At 36.5% G+C, this 16,005-nt stretch overlaps 1 protein-coding gene across 1 annotated transcript in view; it reads left to right on the top strand.

Annotated features, from left to right (window-relative positions):
• psmf1 (proteasome inhibitor subunit 1) overlaps nucleotides 1–10,112 on the top strand; it is a 53,154-nt gene extending 43,042 nt beyond the window's left edge. Inside the window, exons 6-7 of the mRNA XM_039734823.1 lie at nucleotides 8,003–8,161; nucleotides 8,810–10,112. Coding sequence (XP_039590757.1) covers nucleotides 8,003–8,161; nucleotides 8,810–8,861 — 211 coding nt within the window. The 3' untranslated portion in view covers nucleotides 8,862–10,112. The remainder of the gene's footprint in view (nucleotides 1–8,002; nucleotides 8,162–8,809) is intronic.
• Nucleotides 10,113–16,005: the final 5,893 nt, after the last annotated feature.

A 16,005-nucleotide genomic window follows, 5' to 3' on the forward strand; every position in this document is an offset into this window, starting at 1 on the left:
ACCAGGTAATTAAAAGAGATCAGTTAGACTTAACAGTAAAATGAATCACTGATTGTGAAACACTTTGGAAAAAAACCTGCATCTACATAGGGCCACCAAGGCTGAATTTCAGAACCACTGATCTAGAGTTAATATTCCTTGTGGTCCATTGCTCTTTCTTGTGAGGAGAAGTACTTTGTACTTGGACAAATGACCTTAAAGTTTAATATCTGGTCACTAACGTTTTTGCATGTTATCACAGCTTCACACCTGTGCACAACTCGCCTCTAAATCTTGATTTATTCGTGTAAGATGCTTTTCCATCTTAGCCATTTTTAGATGCTGAATTTTTGGTGTTTCTTTCATGCAGGTTAAATGTATGTTTGATCTGTCAATTTAAGATTAATTGCCTTTTTTGGACAATTCTTTTAGTTCATCAGAAGGGCTGTGCACTGAGTTTGGAGGTATTCTACCATGTTGCTGTTCACGTCTAAAATCATTTAGCTGCTGCAATTACTTGCACCAATAAAGTTAGCCAAGTCAAGAGTGACACCACCTCCATCCTTCTTTTCAAACAAAGCTGTAAACCAAGGGTTTATACGCAGTGTGTTAATTTCACCGCACTTTAAATTTGCATAGTTCAGGTAAAGATTTATTCTTTGTCATTAAAATTTAATCTAGTATTCATATTTCCACTGCTCATTTTGCATCTTGTGTTGTAACCTTTATCATTTTGTTGTCAAAATTCTCAGCAAACAACACAGTAATGGTTTCCATACCTCCCTTTGGAAACTTCGATGATCTGTTATTTCAGAATCCTTTCTTTACACCAGTGATAATTTTACTTTCCAGTGTAATTGTTTTCCTGTACTAACCTGTTCTGTTGCTAATTACCAAGAACAAAAGGGACTTTTTTTTTCGCATTTTCCAAATTGTGAATGTTCCCATTATGTGTTGATTATGATTCTGATAACATTATTTTTTCAGCATCATATTTTTTCCTTTCTGTTATTAAAAGTTCTCTTGCTTTTATTACTTTTGCTCTACTACAATCAAACATTACAACTCAGAGTTCTTTGCAACAGAAAACATGTTACTAATATGACCACTTGGCAGGCAATTGTCTCACCATTTATGGAGTGCAGAGAGCAGACAAACTAGAAAATGTTCACATGGCGTAACATTCAAGTCCATTCTTGGACTTAACTGGTTTGAAAGTTGAAGCATTTGACTTTTTGTGTTTACTTACTTAATCAAAGAGTCACCACAATTTTGTGTATTAAATATTTTTGTAACAGTAATTAAATAAAGTAAACAGTATTTAAAAATATATGGACAGTAGTTGAAAATATGGCCCATGGGTAGAGATTCCAATTCCAGTGATATCGACTGATGTTCTATTGTTAGTTGTTAGTTATAGAGGTTCTCTGTCTAATTGTAGTTCATATTTTCAAACATAAGATTTTTGAAATAAGTACCTGAGAGAAGTTAAAATCTCTGCTGAGGTCTAAAGGTAAAATTGTTGGATGCTTCAGTCTGTGATAGAGAGCTGGTTTTGAGCTTTGCTGATAAATTATGGTGCTAGAAAAGTATTGTGCAGGTAATGCATCCATGAGGCTGTTTTTGGTGTAATGTAACTACTGAGTTCATGTTGCTCAGTGAGCGTCTATGCCCTATGGACCTCTTTTTTGAACTTTTGCTATTTACAGTTAAAAGTGGAAAATGTGCAAGATATACTAGTTGAAGTAACCTCTCTCAAGATAAATTTGAAACAGTGTACTACTCTGTAATGTAAGTTGCACAAATGTTTTTCTGTTTTAAGATAGATACGTTTGCAGATTTGTGAATTCTTTTCAATGGGAGTTTTTTGTACAGTATGCTGTATTCAAACTAACTCCATGAAAATTTAACTTTCCTAATAAATGTCCTTATAGAATATGTGTAGCAGGTTCCAACAGAATTGATCCATTGGGAGTCAAAGCGTTTAACTTCGACAGACAAACATGTATTACATATGGTGCCTTTCAATGGGAAGTTTTCATGAAATGTGATGTATTCAAAATGGCAAAGAGAAAATTGAACTTTCCCAATAAATGTCCTTGACTTGGTCCAATGGAAGCCGAATTGTTTAATGTTGACAAATAGACATGGCACCTGCCGTAGGTGCTTTTTGAATTACATGTCAATACACATTAAAAAATTGAATTGTTCTAAAATGTTAAAATACCATATATATGTGCAGAAGTGAATCATGTCAGTCTGTAAATTTACCCCCTATTCATTTCAAATAGCAATTTGGACTTTACTGTCTCTTTGCAATTAGTTTGCTGCACATATATTTTCCATTCTCTTTAGAATAAAACTTGGATGTGTAAAAAAGATAAAAATCAAGGTTTTTGCTTCAACACTTTGGGGATAATGACTCTCAACTATTTAATCCCTTCGCATAATTTGTCGTAGTAAGAAAAGGTAGAAATGGAGGAGGTTTCATATCATTTATACTTCAATACTTAATCTGTTTGACTGTCTTCATTATGCTGCTTACAAGTTCTACCTCAAAGTGGGTATGTAGCAGTGTAAAAGGGCAGGTAGGTAGACCTTATCTGGTTTCATATTAGTGTCCTCCTTCAGTAGTTTTTGCTGATGTTACTGAATAAAATGTGTATTGGCTTTATAAATGATTATGGTCACAGACTTTCCTGATTCCCCTTATTTCTGTTCTACAGGTCTGCTAATCACTACGATATGTCTGCCATGCCATAGTATATCTTTAGATTTTCTGGACTATCTTACCACCTTCTTCTGTTTTTGATTCAACATTCCTGCCATAGGCGGCACTAGTTTCTATTTGTTTATCTGTTTAGGGAGAAATTAAATGGATGTTCAGGGACTTATCCGCTAAGCTGCTGTTGACGTAATATTTACTAGAGGATTTGAAGAGATTAATACAGGAGGATGATATGCTGCAAAGACTTAATCAGTACAGACTGATTGTGACATGAGAGAGGAAGTAGGACTAATGCGATTGTTTGATCAGTCATTAGCATATCTAAAAACTCACTAGAATCTAGTGAGATCCATACTGATGTAGAGACAGACATCAGAATATATACTGTATATAAACAAAAGAGGTGCCCATTGCTAAGTCTTTGAGAACTTTGGAGCAGAGATTGAGCCTTCGCTCGACAAAAAGCAATTGAGAACAGAAATCCCCTTATTAAAGATTCAGGAACAAAAGGACTAGGCCTCAACTTCGAGACTAACAAGCCACTGTTATAGAGAACATTAGGCAGATCAAGACCAAATGCAAAATAGCACAAGAGAGCTTTGAAATTGAGAAGTAGAGTATTAGATGGTTTTAATGTTGTATTTCCAATTCTTAAAGGCATATGTGTACAAGTAGAGTTTGTTTCATATTACCTTGTTGTAAATATTTCATTTTTGAATTGTACTGGCACAATGCTATGTTATGCATGTTGTTCCAAGTTGTTTTTATCTCTTTCTCACCTGATTTATATTATTTGATATAATACTTTACTTCAGCAAGCACTCTATTTGCTGATAATGTATTCTTCTAAAGTAGGGCCCAGTTTCCTCTTTAATTTCCCTACTTGAAATTATATGCTGTGTTTAACATTGCTTTGAATAGTTACTGAATGATCAACCTGCTTTCTCAGGCCTATGTGACTTGCTGGTTCTGCCCAGCTACTCACAGATCCGCTGACACTTGTTTTGTACCTCATGCCTTCACTGTAGTAGGCCTCGGTATTTCATAGAATGCTTCACTGGTATTGGATGTTTGTTTTTATCATCATCCTGCTGAAGAAGACTGCAACAACATCCAGTGGTTCAATAAGAAAATAGCTCAGAAATACAGATGCAAATGCAGAGATATAATGTTGTTGTATTGTTTGCATCTCTGCCCAAATAAGAAAAACTTAAGATGTTTAAGATCACTTAGCATAGTTTGCTTAGTAATAGCTAAGTTTCAGTAAAAGACTGTAAACAGCCAATCATTTCTATTTATTTTTTTGTCAAGGGCTTAGTGATTAAGACATGTCATATAAACTTTACCTAAGCAGTTATTCTGACTAATCAGGATGGCATTTCTATGTATTGTCTATGTATACCTGCACACTGAACTATCTGGACTTTTTTCTTTCTTTCATATTTTCTCTTTACAAGGGGACTCTGCCCCCTGCTCACTTCGCTTGGCCACCCCTGGGTTTGGTTTACCAGATATACAATTTAAAGAGATTGTTATTTTCATGGACATTTTTACATATGCATTATTTTTAATTTGACTTTAAAACTTTTATTAAAAAAAATACTTGTCCTTTATTTCTGGCTCTGGGCACGTTAAATCTCTTTCTCACAGGACGTATAATGCTTCTCGCATTGTGAAGGGTTGGGGGTTGTGGTTTGCGATTGAACACACGTTAAGGAGATGCCGTCAGATCATTTGCTGGCTTGCTGCTGCGCGTTGATCATTTAAAAGCCTGTTCAGCAGCTGTCCTTTTGTCACTTCGCGTCTCTGCTGCTCGTCTTTTGAAGTGGGGGTGGGGGGGGGTTATTATTAGAGTGGGAGAAGTGGTCGGATCATCTGCTGGCCTGCTGCTGGTATTGGCGAGCTGCGAGTTCCGCTTGTCGCTTGTTGTTTTTTTAAGAGCTGGGAGCACATGAAGTGTGTCTGCCAAAAGCATTCCAGCAACTGCTTAGGTTAGATGTCTGTGAACTTGTTTTAAACGTCTCACTGCCTTGTCTCGCGGGACGTCACATTATCTTCCAAGAATTCACTTCTCGTCTCCCTAGTCTCCTTCCCAAGATTTTTTTTTTAATAATATAGAGATATTTTGTGTTGCACTTATAATCAAATTATATTTTTTATCTTTTTGTATTTGATGTCATCCTTGTATGTTGCATCAGTACTATCAAGACAAATTCCTAGTACACATTAATGTACCTTGCAAATAAAGAGAATTCTGATGTATTACAACAATAAAAATGAATCCAAGCATATCAACAACTTAGCTAAATAAGCCTTATTTCTTTACAGTGGTAGATTAAACACTTATAAGGCATAAAATGGTGAAAACAGAATCTCTCCCAACCTGAAAATAGTGACTTTACATAAACTTATTGTTGAGGCCACTTCTTCTTTGAGCAAAACGGGCACAGCAAACCTCAAACAAACTCATCCCCCAGTTTGCCTCTTTATCATGTTGCACTTTGCAGCATCTTGTTCTCTCTCTCTAAACACCTCACACCTCGCCCATCATGTGTGACAATTGCACGGTTCTGAGAGAGAACCATGTATGGTACTTGGCTTAAAATTAGCTTGTAAAACAACTAATTAAACTTGCATGAGATCTTCTGTCACTTAAAGTATGGCCTTCTAAATAGCAGTTATTAAGGAAGCAATGCAAATTCTTTTTATTACAACTACGAAAGTACTACATTTTTTGAGCAAAACGTTTTTTAGAAAAATGCAGCACCATTTTGTCATTAATGTGTTCATTTTGAGCTAGCTTGGTGCATCCATCCACCTACAGTATTTCTGTCTTGGTTATTCAGTTCTGGGTAACGAGGGCTAGTGCTCATTTAAGCAGTATTAGATGAACAGTCGAAATTGTGGACAAGTTGCCAGTCCACAGGCTCACTCACACACAGATCCACACTAATACAGGTTTAATGTAGTATTGGCGATTAACCAGATCAGCAAGAAAAACAGAGAGCTTGCAAAAGAAAATCCATACAGACACAGAAAAAGTGCATGTAGTCTTCAGACAAACAGCAAACAGATGCAGGATTCAAATCCAGGATGCTGAATGTCTGTGGTAGCAGAACCAACCACTGCACTGCCATGTTTCCTAAATGTAACTAATACCAACTAAGCATCTATTGAAAATTGTTTCATTTATTGAAAATCTCTTTCGGCTTATATATGGCTTCCTAATTTTTTGGCATTTTAGATTTTGAAGTTTATATCTACACTTCAGCATCAGGCTTAAGTTTTTAATAGGAATGTAGGAATTCGACTTGAGTTCCCGTAACACATAACATTTAAATTTCCATGAGCTCAACGCTTTATTACTGAAATGCTTTTCCATGTTTGAATGTACATCTTGTATGTTATTTTATCTTTCTTTATTTAAGCCCAAAAAAGTTGACACACTGGCGTTTTTTTCTTGGCCAATTTACTGATACCATTCTTGGTTTAATTTAATTTTTCAGCAAAAGTATAATACTGTACAGGATTGTTGCGTAACACTGCAATCAAGAGTAACAATGTGTTTTTTTTTTCTTTTCGTTATGCTACAGTATTCCCAGTGGATTACAAGATTTAAAATTTTATATTGCAGCAAAAATGCTACCACAGTTTTAAGCTGTTTCTGAAAGGTGTTGTTAGTCAAAATATGTTTTGGTTTATGGCTTGAAATGTCAAAATTTGAGAAATGTTGTCTTTTTTTCTATGGGCAAATCAAAACAAATTGGTGTTCAGTTCTTTATAGAACGAAATACATCCAGTGTCAGTGTACAGTATGTTCCAGATGGGGAAGTCTTGTTTTTTACAGGGATAGAAATCCATGAAGTGTGTTGTTCAACAGTTTCACTGCTTTCAATCAGTGATGATCTGCTTAACTCTGAAATAACATGATAATGTATGCCTGTATATGGTTTATTTCCAGGCAAAATCAGGAAGAGGGCATAGATGAACAAGTGAAATGGGCCCAGTAAACATAGGATTTTGATAATTCTGCTGTGGGGACATTTGGAAAAAGAGATCCCAAGCTATATATCCAGCATATCTATGGTTTACTGCAGTACATTTTTCACAATGAAGAAGACGTTGGGAATTTTGCCAAAGTTATAGCAGTTAGCCTGTGGATGACAGCAGAAGTACCCAGGAGGGAAGCAGTATGGTTCATCTTTATTTAGAGGATGTCAGACAGTCCAGTAGTAGCAGTAGCTCTTAGACCTTAAACTAAACAAAGGCATTAGGAAGGAGATATGTAAGGGAACTGCTAGAGGACACTGGAGTCGGGTGGAATAAGAACTTGGTAGGCAATCTCTGACCAGAGACTTCTGGAATGCCTGGAGAGTTAACCCAGGAATAGGATATAAATGACCGTCCTCTCCAGTGTACATTGAGTTCTTTTTATTTAGCAGGAAGAGAACAACCTTTTTTGTAAGATGGGAAATGTGGACAGAAAAAGCATGAATACACACAAAAGAAGCTGCCCCCTTTTTTCTTTTGTAGTGTTATGTTTCAGTTTTTTTTTTTCTTTCATCAACTTTACAATGTCACTACATCAAAATGGAAAAAGGTTGAAGTTTGGCAGATCAATAAAACATTCACCACCTGTCTATTGTATTAGTAATTTATTTTCTTAACTCAAACTGTATTTTATTTTATGACCTTCTCCAATGGGATCTCTTTTTGTCTCTATTTATTTAAAATAAGTCATTTTCCAACCCGCTATATCCTAACACGGTGTCACGGGGGTCTACTGGAGCCAATCCCAGCCAGCACAGGGCGCAAGGCAGGAAGAAATCCCTGGCAGGGCACCAGCCCACCACAGGGCATACACACACACACACCAAGCACACACTAGGGACAATTTAGAATCACCAATGCACCTAACCTGCATGTCTTTGGACTGTGGGAGGAAACCCACGCAGACACGGGGAGAACATGCAAACTCCACGCAGGGAGGAGGGTTCCTTACTGCGAGGCAGCAGTGCTACCACTGCACCACCGTGCCGCCCTTAATTCAAACATTTTATTAATAAGTGATAGTATCCTTTTTTTTTAATTCTGATTCTTTATTGGCTTTTATTGCATGGAGATTTCTGTTCCAAGATTTTATCACACCATATGAAATACCACATGTGGATTATAAGGTTATTAAGATACATATGACAGCTTAAAATGATTGCTCTTACAAATAAATTCCACAAAAATCCTGTGACAGAAGTGAAAAAATTGTGTTGTGCTAATGTTTTTTTTTTTTTTTTGCAGGAGCCGCCAAGGAGGAATGATATTTGACCCACTACGATCCGGTCTGCCAAGGCCTGGCTTTAATCCCACTTCTGGAATTCCTGGTCGTCTTCCCCCAGGTGCAGTACCACCAGGGGCTCGGTTTGATCCATTTGGACCAGTTGGAAGAAATCCACCCGGGTATGATGACAGCATATTTAAATTCAGCTTGCTGTGGGAGGTTGTAGTCTGCTGAACAATGAATTACTTTTTCCAATTTTGTGATCCAACATGGCACTCGAGAAAGAAAACCTGTTCATTTGAACCTATTGAACATATTGAATATTCTGTATGTCTAAGTAGAATTAGGTATCTTCCTGTTAATTGAATTCTATAAAAAAAAAAAAAAATACAGACCTGCACAACGCTTTGAGAAAGGAGCCAGAATTGGCACTTATCTTGTGGCTGTTACTACAGTAGCAGGCCCTGATTTCCTTTGATTCTAAAATTGCACTGTATGTTTTCAAGATCTTCCTAATTTCAAGTGATCTCACTGGAGGTTCTGTACGGTATCTCCCCTTCTGTGAACTCCCTTGTTGTGTTTCTAATCAGGTGTCCTAACCTGCCACTCTTCCCTAATTCCTTTTGTGACATCAAGAATGTTGTCCCTTCCTCTGAATGCTTTGGTAAGCGGTTTCTCTATTCAGTATTTGATTGTACATCAGTCAGCATTAGCCCAGGGTCTTGTCAAAACAGCTGGTATCTGTTATATTCTAACATGCTTTAAATGTGTTTTTTTCCTTTACTTTATCTTTTTTTAATGTTATTATTATTATTTTTTTTTAACAGCCCAGATCCTGATCACATGCCACCACCAGGATTTGACGACATGTTTATGTAATTGACCAAGACCTGCATAACAGCTCACATTTTGAATCCAGAGTTCTTTCTGGATGACCTGTCTTCATAGGTACCCCTGTTTGGTCTTAGATCAATTTGGAAAACTGAAAACTTTATGCAGTGTTTTTTCACATGCTTAACTACAAAATAAATGTTTTTGAATCGTCCCACCAGTAAAATAAACCCAGTCTTTGGAGGAGATAGAAACTGATTTTATTTTACTGTTCATTTGGAGAAAGTAGTGAGACTGCGTGTCCTATGATATTTGTGTGTGCTCATAACAAAGGGAAAAAAAAATTAGGAAACTTGCCACGTATCATTAATGAGTGCATTTTTGGCACAACAGTTATGAGGCTAAATTGACACTGTGGCAAAAGCGTGTGACAAAAACCACTTTTCCCAATGAACTGAAATTGCCAAACACATGATCAAAATCATCTGTACTAGCCATTGATAGCTGTCTAGGGCAGAAAAAGGTCATAAAGACTGTAAATTCTTTGTTTCCACAGCCAGGATTTACCAAAAAGTGGAAAGAAATACTCTTGGGTGACTTGTTTAGAATGTTCAACTTTATTAGTGTGGTTTTATGGCTGGTTTAATGTAATTTATATATTAAAGAGAATATTTACTAGATATGTGAAAATGTCCCAACCTCAGCATAAAATGCAGCATCTTCAAAAAGTCTGCACTATAAACGAAACTCCAGTATCCGGCTGTTAAATTCTGTATTATGCAAGCATAATGTGCAGGGCAGTGTAACCTTATGTCAAATTGGATTCATGTCTTCTTAATAACAGTGAAACTGTGAAATAACTGCAAGTTCAAAAAAAATCAAGTTCATATTTGAAATTAATTAAAAGTGAACTTTTTTCAAAATTATCATACACCATCTCCTGAGTTCAGGCATTAATTTAAGCAGTATAAAGGATTTCATAAACTGTTATCTTCAATTCCCAGTTCAAAGGCTATGCCAAATTTTAAAGATTTTTTTCAAAGAGGTGAAGCATTTTCTTTTTGATTGACTGCTGGGTGTTTTTTTCATTTTTTTAAATAATTTTTTAAGTCTTTTGTCTTGGTTGATAAAACTACAAAAGAGCATTCCATTTTGTTTCTGCTAGCTTTTTGACTTTCGTTTTGGTCTGGAGTGTGCGAGTACCCCAGAGAGTTGACTTTGGAAGTTTCTAATGTTTCTGAATACTGTTTGATGTTGTAGAGTATAAATTAAATCATATTTACCATAATTCCTGGAATATGAAGCAGTGTTTTCTTGTGTTTCATTTTTTAACACACTTCCACATATTTGTACACATACACATTTTTTTACCTCACTTGTGAACCTGTTTCTGTAGCCCTTGGGTATCTGAAAATGGATGTTCTTGTGTAACACCAGGATCTCTTGTCTGTTCATTAATTAACTCTTCATACTGACAGAAGTGTGAGTTATCTGTCTCATTTGTCTTTTGATATCTGCCCATACTGAGGGGTGTTTTTCATAGGTCTGTGCTTTCTGTGTGCTTTCCATGAAGCCTTGCATTGTGTTCTGTGTTGGAAAGTTAGTTGGTTTGAGAGGGATCATAAGCTCATGCCTCCGTATGCTTCTTTAGCAACAGCTTAGCACAGTTTACCAATTGCTGTTGACCTTACTTTTCCAAATTATCGTCCAGGCAGACTTTGAAGGTCCGTATGCACTGCTTGATAATTTATTCCATATATTTACGACTCTCAATGTGAAGAACATCCCGACATACTGTAGGTGTGAAATTTACCTATAACCAACTTTCATCTTCTGTTTTGTATGTTTGGTGCATATTTGACATTTGGGTAGCTTGTTTTATCTGCTTGTTATTCATTTTTATTTTAATATTGTATAAAAAGATGACAATGAAGTCACCCATTTGCTATAAGTTAATTGCCAATTATAGTATTCCATATTTATTACATTAGAGCTAAAAGTGGCTAGGTTATTGATTCTACACTATGCTGCCTTCTTGCAACAAAAAATAATCCTTAATGGGTTTTTTTGTTTCTTTCTTTCTTTAACCTTTCTGTTGAGGATACATTGCATTTTCAGTGTGATTATTCTTTGTAAAAACCCGCCTGTTAGGCTCTACATCATACTTGGGCACAAATCAGATTATATGAGTAGAGTAAGAGATACTTTAAAAAGAAAGGTGTTGATTATATTGGTTCACTGTATTTGGATGTTTTAACTATATTTTTAACTTTTTAACTATATTTTTACTCGCTTATATCCATCAGTCCCCATTAAAAAGTAAAAGTGCAGAAAAGTACAAATCACTGTGTATTGCTCGATTATACTCTTTTGTTGTCTGTTGCCATAAATTCATTGCTTTTGATTAATTCCGATGTTCTGTTTGCTGTAGAACTGTTGTCATTGCAATCCACTGTGTGTCATCATCACTGCTTTTGTATTGCTTAAAATAGACCTCTGATTCTATAGTATTTCTGGATTTTACTTGCATCAAAAATTGTACGCATGTGCCTGGTCCTCCAGTGGTATCTGAACATTGTAGCATAATCTGAGGTTGATTGCTTGAAGGTCATGTGCTTGCGTTGGCTTACATAGTAGTTTTAATACTGGTCTGATTGTTTTATTATCTGTGCTTTTGATTTACATGGAAACAACTAACTAGTTTCTTTTGTCATAACTTATCTTTCATTATTATTAAATCATACTAAATTACCGTGGGACCCCATTGTGCAGTAATCTTCATCCCTCTGCCCTCCACAAATTGTCCTTTAGGGGTGTTAGCTTTCTTTTCTGGAGTGCCCCAGTTTCTTAATTAAAATCCATTCTTGCTGTTAGTTAAACATGTTGTATTATTTCTTTGGCATGTTAGTGCTCTTGTTCTCCAATGTCATGCTTTTATATACAGTGGTACCTCGGTATACGTCCTTAATTCGTTCCAGACCCTTGGACTTATACCAAACAGGACGTATACCAAACAAATTTTTCCCATAAGAAATAAAGGGAAAATGATTAATCCGTTCCCATGAAAAAAAATCCTTTTGTTATTGGCATATTATATATTGATGGGGTTGTATAAAATAATTTAAACACTGCTTAATACTAAAATACATAAATACAAAAGCAATTAAATGAAATAAATGAAAATTTAACCTTACTTTACTTTTTAATAACGTCTTTGTTTTTCACAATCGTAGATACCGTCGTTCTCGGCATACGATATGCAGCAGCCAAGTCCCAGATACGCATGCCACCTTCATACTTTTCAACAATCGATTCAAATTTACGCAAAAAACACAAAATCACTTGAAAATTCACAGAGAGTTATAGCGCGTACTGACGCTCGTGGGCAGTTGTGGCTTTGTCTTGCGAGGGATAAACAAGGGTAGCGCACGGGTTGTTTACTGAATGTTAGCAACTGGCGTACTGACGCTCATGGGCAGTCATGGCTTTGTCTCGAGAGGGGTAAACAAGGCTAGCGCGATGTTCTAGCACGCGAGTTGTATTCCAAACAAAGGTCGTATACCGAGCAAAATTTTTCGCATCCAAACAGGACGTATACAAAGTTAGACTTATTCCAAAGCGGACGTATACCAAGGTACCACTGTATTCTACTTTTTCTTTTCTTCTGAGAGCGTCATCAAAATGCTTATTCATGGACTATAGAAGTACGCCTTTTTTCTCTACTTTCTTTCCAAATGTTTCATTGAAAGTCATGCTTTATGATGAGCGTACTCATTACCAAGTTAGCTGGTTACACGTTGTCTACTTTGTTATTTTCATCTTACTGTTAACTGAAAGCTGCATAAGAAAAGAAGAAATGAAAGAGTCTGAATCCATCCGGTTAAGAGGAAAAGAAGCATTTCAGGGTTCTGGATTTAGCAAAGTAAATGAACTAAAATTTAGCCCAAAATAGTAAGTTCGGTTAGCAGCAAAAATTGCTCTTTAGTAAAGAAAATTGCTTGGAATAAAAACCTACTGCCCTGTAGGAAGTGAGTTTGACACCCCTAGAGCAGATGGTCCTTATACATCTTCAGGCCACTTTAATTTTGTCACCACACACTCTCAGCTTTAAGCATTCCCCTGCCCCATACACAGGTACTGTATATAGAACTGGAAAATTAAATTGTGTAGCTGACCAGATGGTTACAGTAGTTGGTCCCATAGTTGGTAAAGGGGCATTAAGTAGTAGGCCTTTGTGTGCTTCCGCTGGGCAGGATCCATACTTCGCTGACCCTGCCTACATTTATTATATACAACATAGTCTCCCAATTGCCAAAGTGCCAGTCCTGACCACCCTGCAATACAGACAAGCTTGATTATGCAGTAGCTGTTTTGTCATTAATTTCTGTAGCCCAGAGCTGTTGCACCTTATAGAGCAAATCCTCACTTGTGGGACGATGAACAGTGAAGCATTCAGTGGGACATGCCTCAGTTACCTCCCCTCAAGGCACTCGGTGCTTTTGTGTAACTCCAAGGTATGTATGACTGATTTACAACTAAAATATTTTAATTAACCTCCATTGTCAATTAAGTCAATGATGTCACAAAAATGTGTAAATGTATTCACCTCCTGAACTTCCATTTTGAACGCCTTGTTGACCATCGTGCATCTGCATTGCTGTATGTACAATTTTGAAATGCCTACTTAGAGAATAGAGCTCTGAAGGTGAATATGCTGTTTAAGTTGGGACACCATGTATTATTTATAATGAGGATTCAGCTTTAGAAATGTAGACATTAGATACACCAACTGGTACGTAGCTGTTTACAAATACAGTATGTGATGATTTAGCCATTTCAGATTGTCTATTTAAAAGTGACAGCAGCAGATAGGAGGGTAAATTGTGGAAGAGAAGATTAAAAAAAAAGATTAAGAAATAAAAGTAAATATAAAGACAAAGTAAAATTTGATGTTAATAATTTTTGGCAGGACAGACAATTACTGGCCATGAGCACAGGAGACGCTGTGTGTTCGCAGATAATTTCTACAGCACGTTTGAAACCAATGATTTTAACTTTAGAGCCATCACAAAAATGCTAGATATTCTAGCAGCTATAGCTTTTGAAATAATGCATGTAATTTAATGCTGGCAGACTACGATTTAAATATATAAAACCAGACAAAGCTCAGAATGCATGCAGAATCAATTGTATAACATTATTAGCATGTGCAGAGTATTGATCACACACTTTCAGAAACTTAACAGGCAGCGCAATAGTAGGCAACCTTTGGAAACAATCAGTGATCATCCAAGCACCCAAAAACTGTAGACCAAGGGTTCATGATCAGGGTCCACTGACTATAACCTGAGCAGCAATTGTTCATGTGGAGATTCAGTATTCTTACCAAGCAGAGAGGGATTTTGTAGATGCCCTGTTAGTGATGCTAAACTACATGCTTGGATGGCTGGAGAAAACTCAACGTCAAGCTTTTAGCTATGTGGTTCACGCTATTTAAAAGCATCTGGTTACTAAGAAGTTTAATTCAAACTGACCTTTTGGTTTTTCAGTTTTCTTGAGAATCACAAACTGCAAATGAGATTAAATAATACTATTTCATCTGTAAACCATCTTAACGTGAGTATCCTCAAAGACTGTGTTCTATCACCAAGCCAAGCTTTATATTCAACGCATCTTTTTTATATTTCTGGTGGGCTATATGGGTGGGGTGTTTATAATTTGCCTCATCATCCCAGAAATACTTTAACAGTCAAACATCAGATTTTATTCAGACATGCCCTAATGACTTTCTCAAAGTGAACGTAACAAAATCAAAGATGGGCCCTAGATTTTTAAAGGAAAAGAAACCAAAGACCTGCATCACAAATAAAGGGTATAACACGCTTCATCCTATAGCACCTAAGGTGAACAAGTGCCCAGCCAAAAAGCAAAGTCTGCTTAACAGTAGGGGTGTAACTACCAAGGAGGAACTAACCAAACTAAACATCAAAGATGAAGCTGAGTTAGAAGAAAGAAACACAGCTCAGAATTTCTTAAGCCCACCTTCTCTAACCAGGTTGTTTGTTTTAAATTTGTATTCCAAGGCTTATCCATTGCTGTGAAAGCATGAAGCTGTGCACCACTATCTTATACAGGCAGAGTAAAATGACCCAACATGCAAAGCCAGTCACAAAATGGCAACAACCATACAAGAAACATAACATCAAATGGTGTCAGAGGAACAGTGTAAAAAAAAACACACACAATTGAAATAAACATAATTTCCTAAAATGAACTGAACGAAGTGGACCAAAAACAGAGATTCATCATATTATTAACTGTGATTTTCAGAGTCGGGCTTTACTACAGTTAAGAAATTCAGCAAATACTGTTTTTCTAAAATAAACTGGAATTCATTTCCTTGCAGTAGCTCATGTGCTGTATTCTGTCACTTACTTCACCCACCCTGCTGCTCTACTTCATGCTCTCTACAAGTTTCCATTTGCAGAGAGATGTTTATAGCTCTTGCCTTGTTCCTGCATAGCTTCGCTCTGGTGCATTTCAGGTCTTGTGTCTCTCCAAGTAGTCTCCATTCCGGTTTGGCGTGTATGCTCTCTGTATTTCTCCTCATCAAGTGTGCCAACTGAACGATGCTTCTCAGTTCTCCCTCCCAATGTTTGCAATAAACTTAGCTTGATTAAATGAACTGCAGACGTTTGATCTCCTGGGACTACTCTCTTTTTGAGTCTCATTGGACTCTTATCACCCCCTCGTCACCTTCTCCTTCTGGTCATACATGAAACAGTTTCAGTTTTGTTTGAATTTTAATTAGTCTTGGGGACTGTTAAATGTGGCTTTCTTTTACTTAACATTACATTTAACTCTTGCAACTCTGTAGATTTTTTGTAATATCGTCTTGGATAAAGATATAAATACAATAAAACAATAGTAACTGCTGCATTTTACAAATGTTGTATGGTATGTATTTGTTTTGCAGGATATTTTCATCTAATCTATGTTTTTGGATAAGTATGTGGTCAAGATAACTGAAAACTGTGAACCATGATTATAGCAGCGCAAAATCTGTTGCTTATGAACTGGTGACTAACACATAGCGAAAACAGTAAAAGGCCTTCAAAAAGACCCGCAGATTAGACCAGGCTGCCTAAAAATAGTCCTCACCTTAGGCAGCCTGATCCCAAACTCAGCAAGC

Source organism: Polypterus senegalus, chromosome 14 (genome assembly GCF_016835505.1).
Source record: "Polypterus senegalus isolate Bchr_013 chromosome 14, ASM1683550v1, whole genome shotgun sequence".
Lineage (NCBI taxonomy): Eukaryota > Metazoa > Chordata > Cladistia > Polypteriformes > Polypteridae > Polypterus > Polypterus senegalus.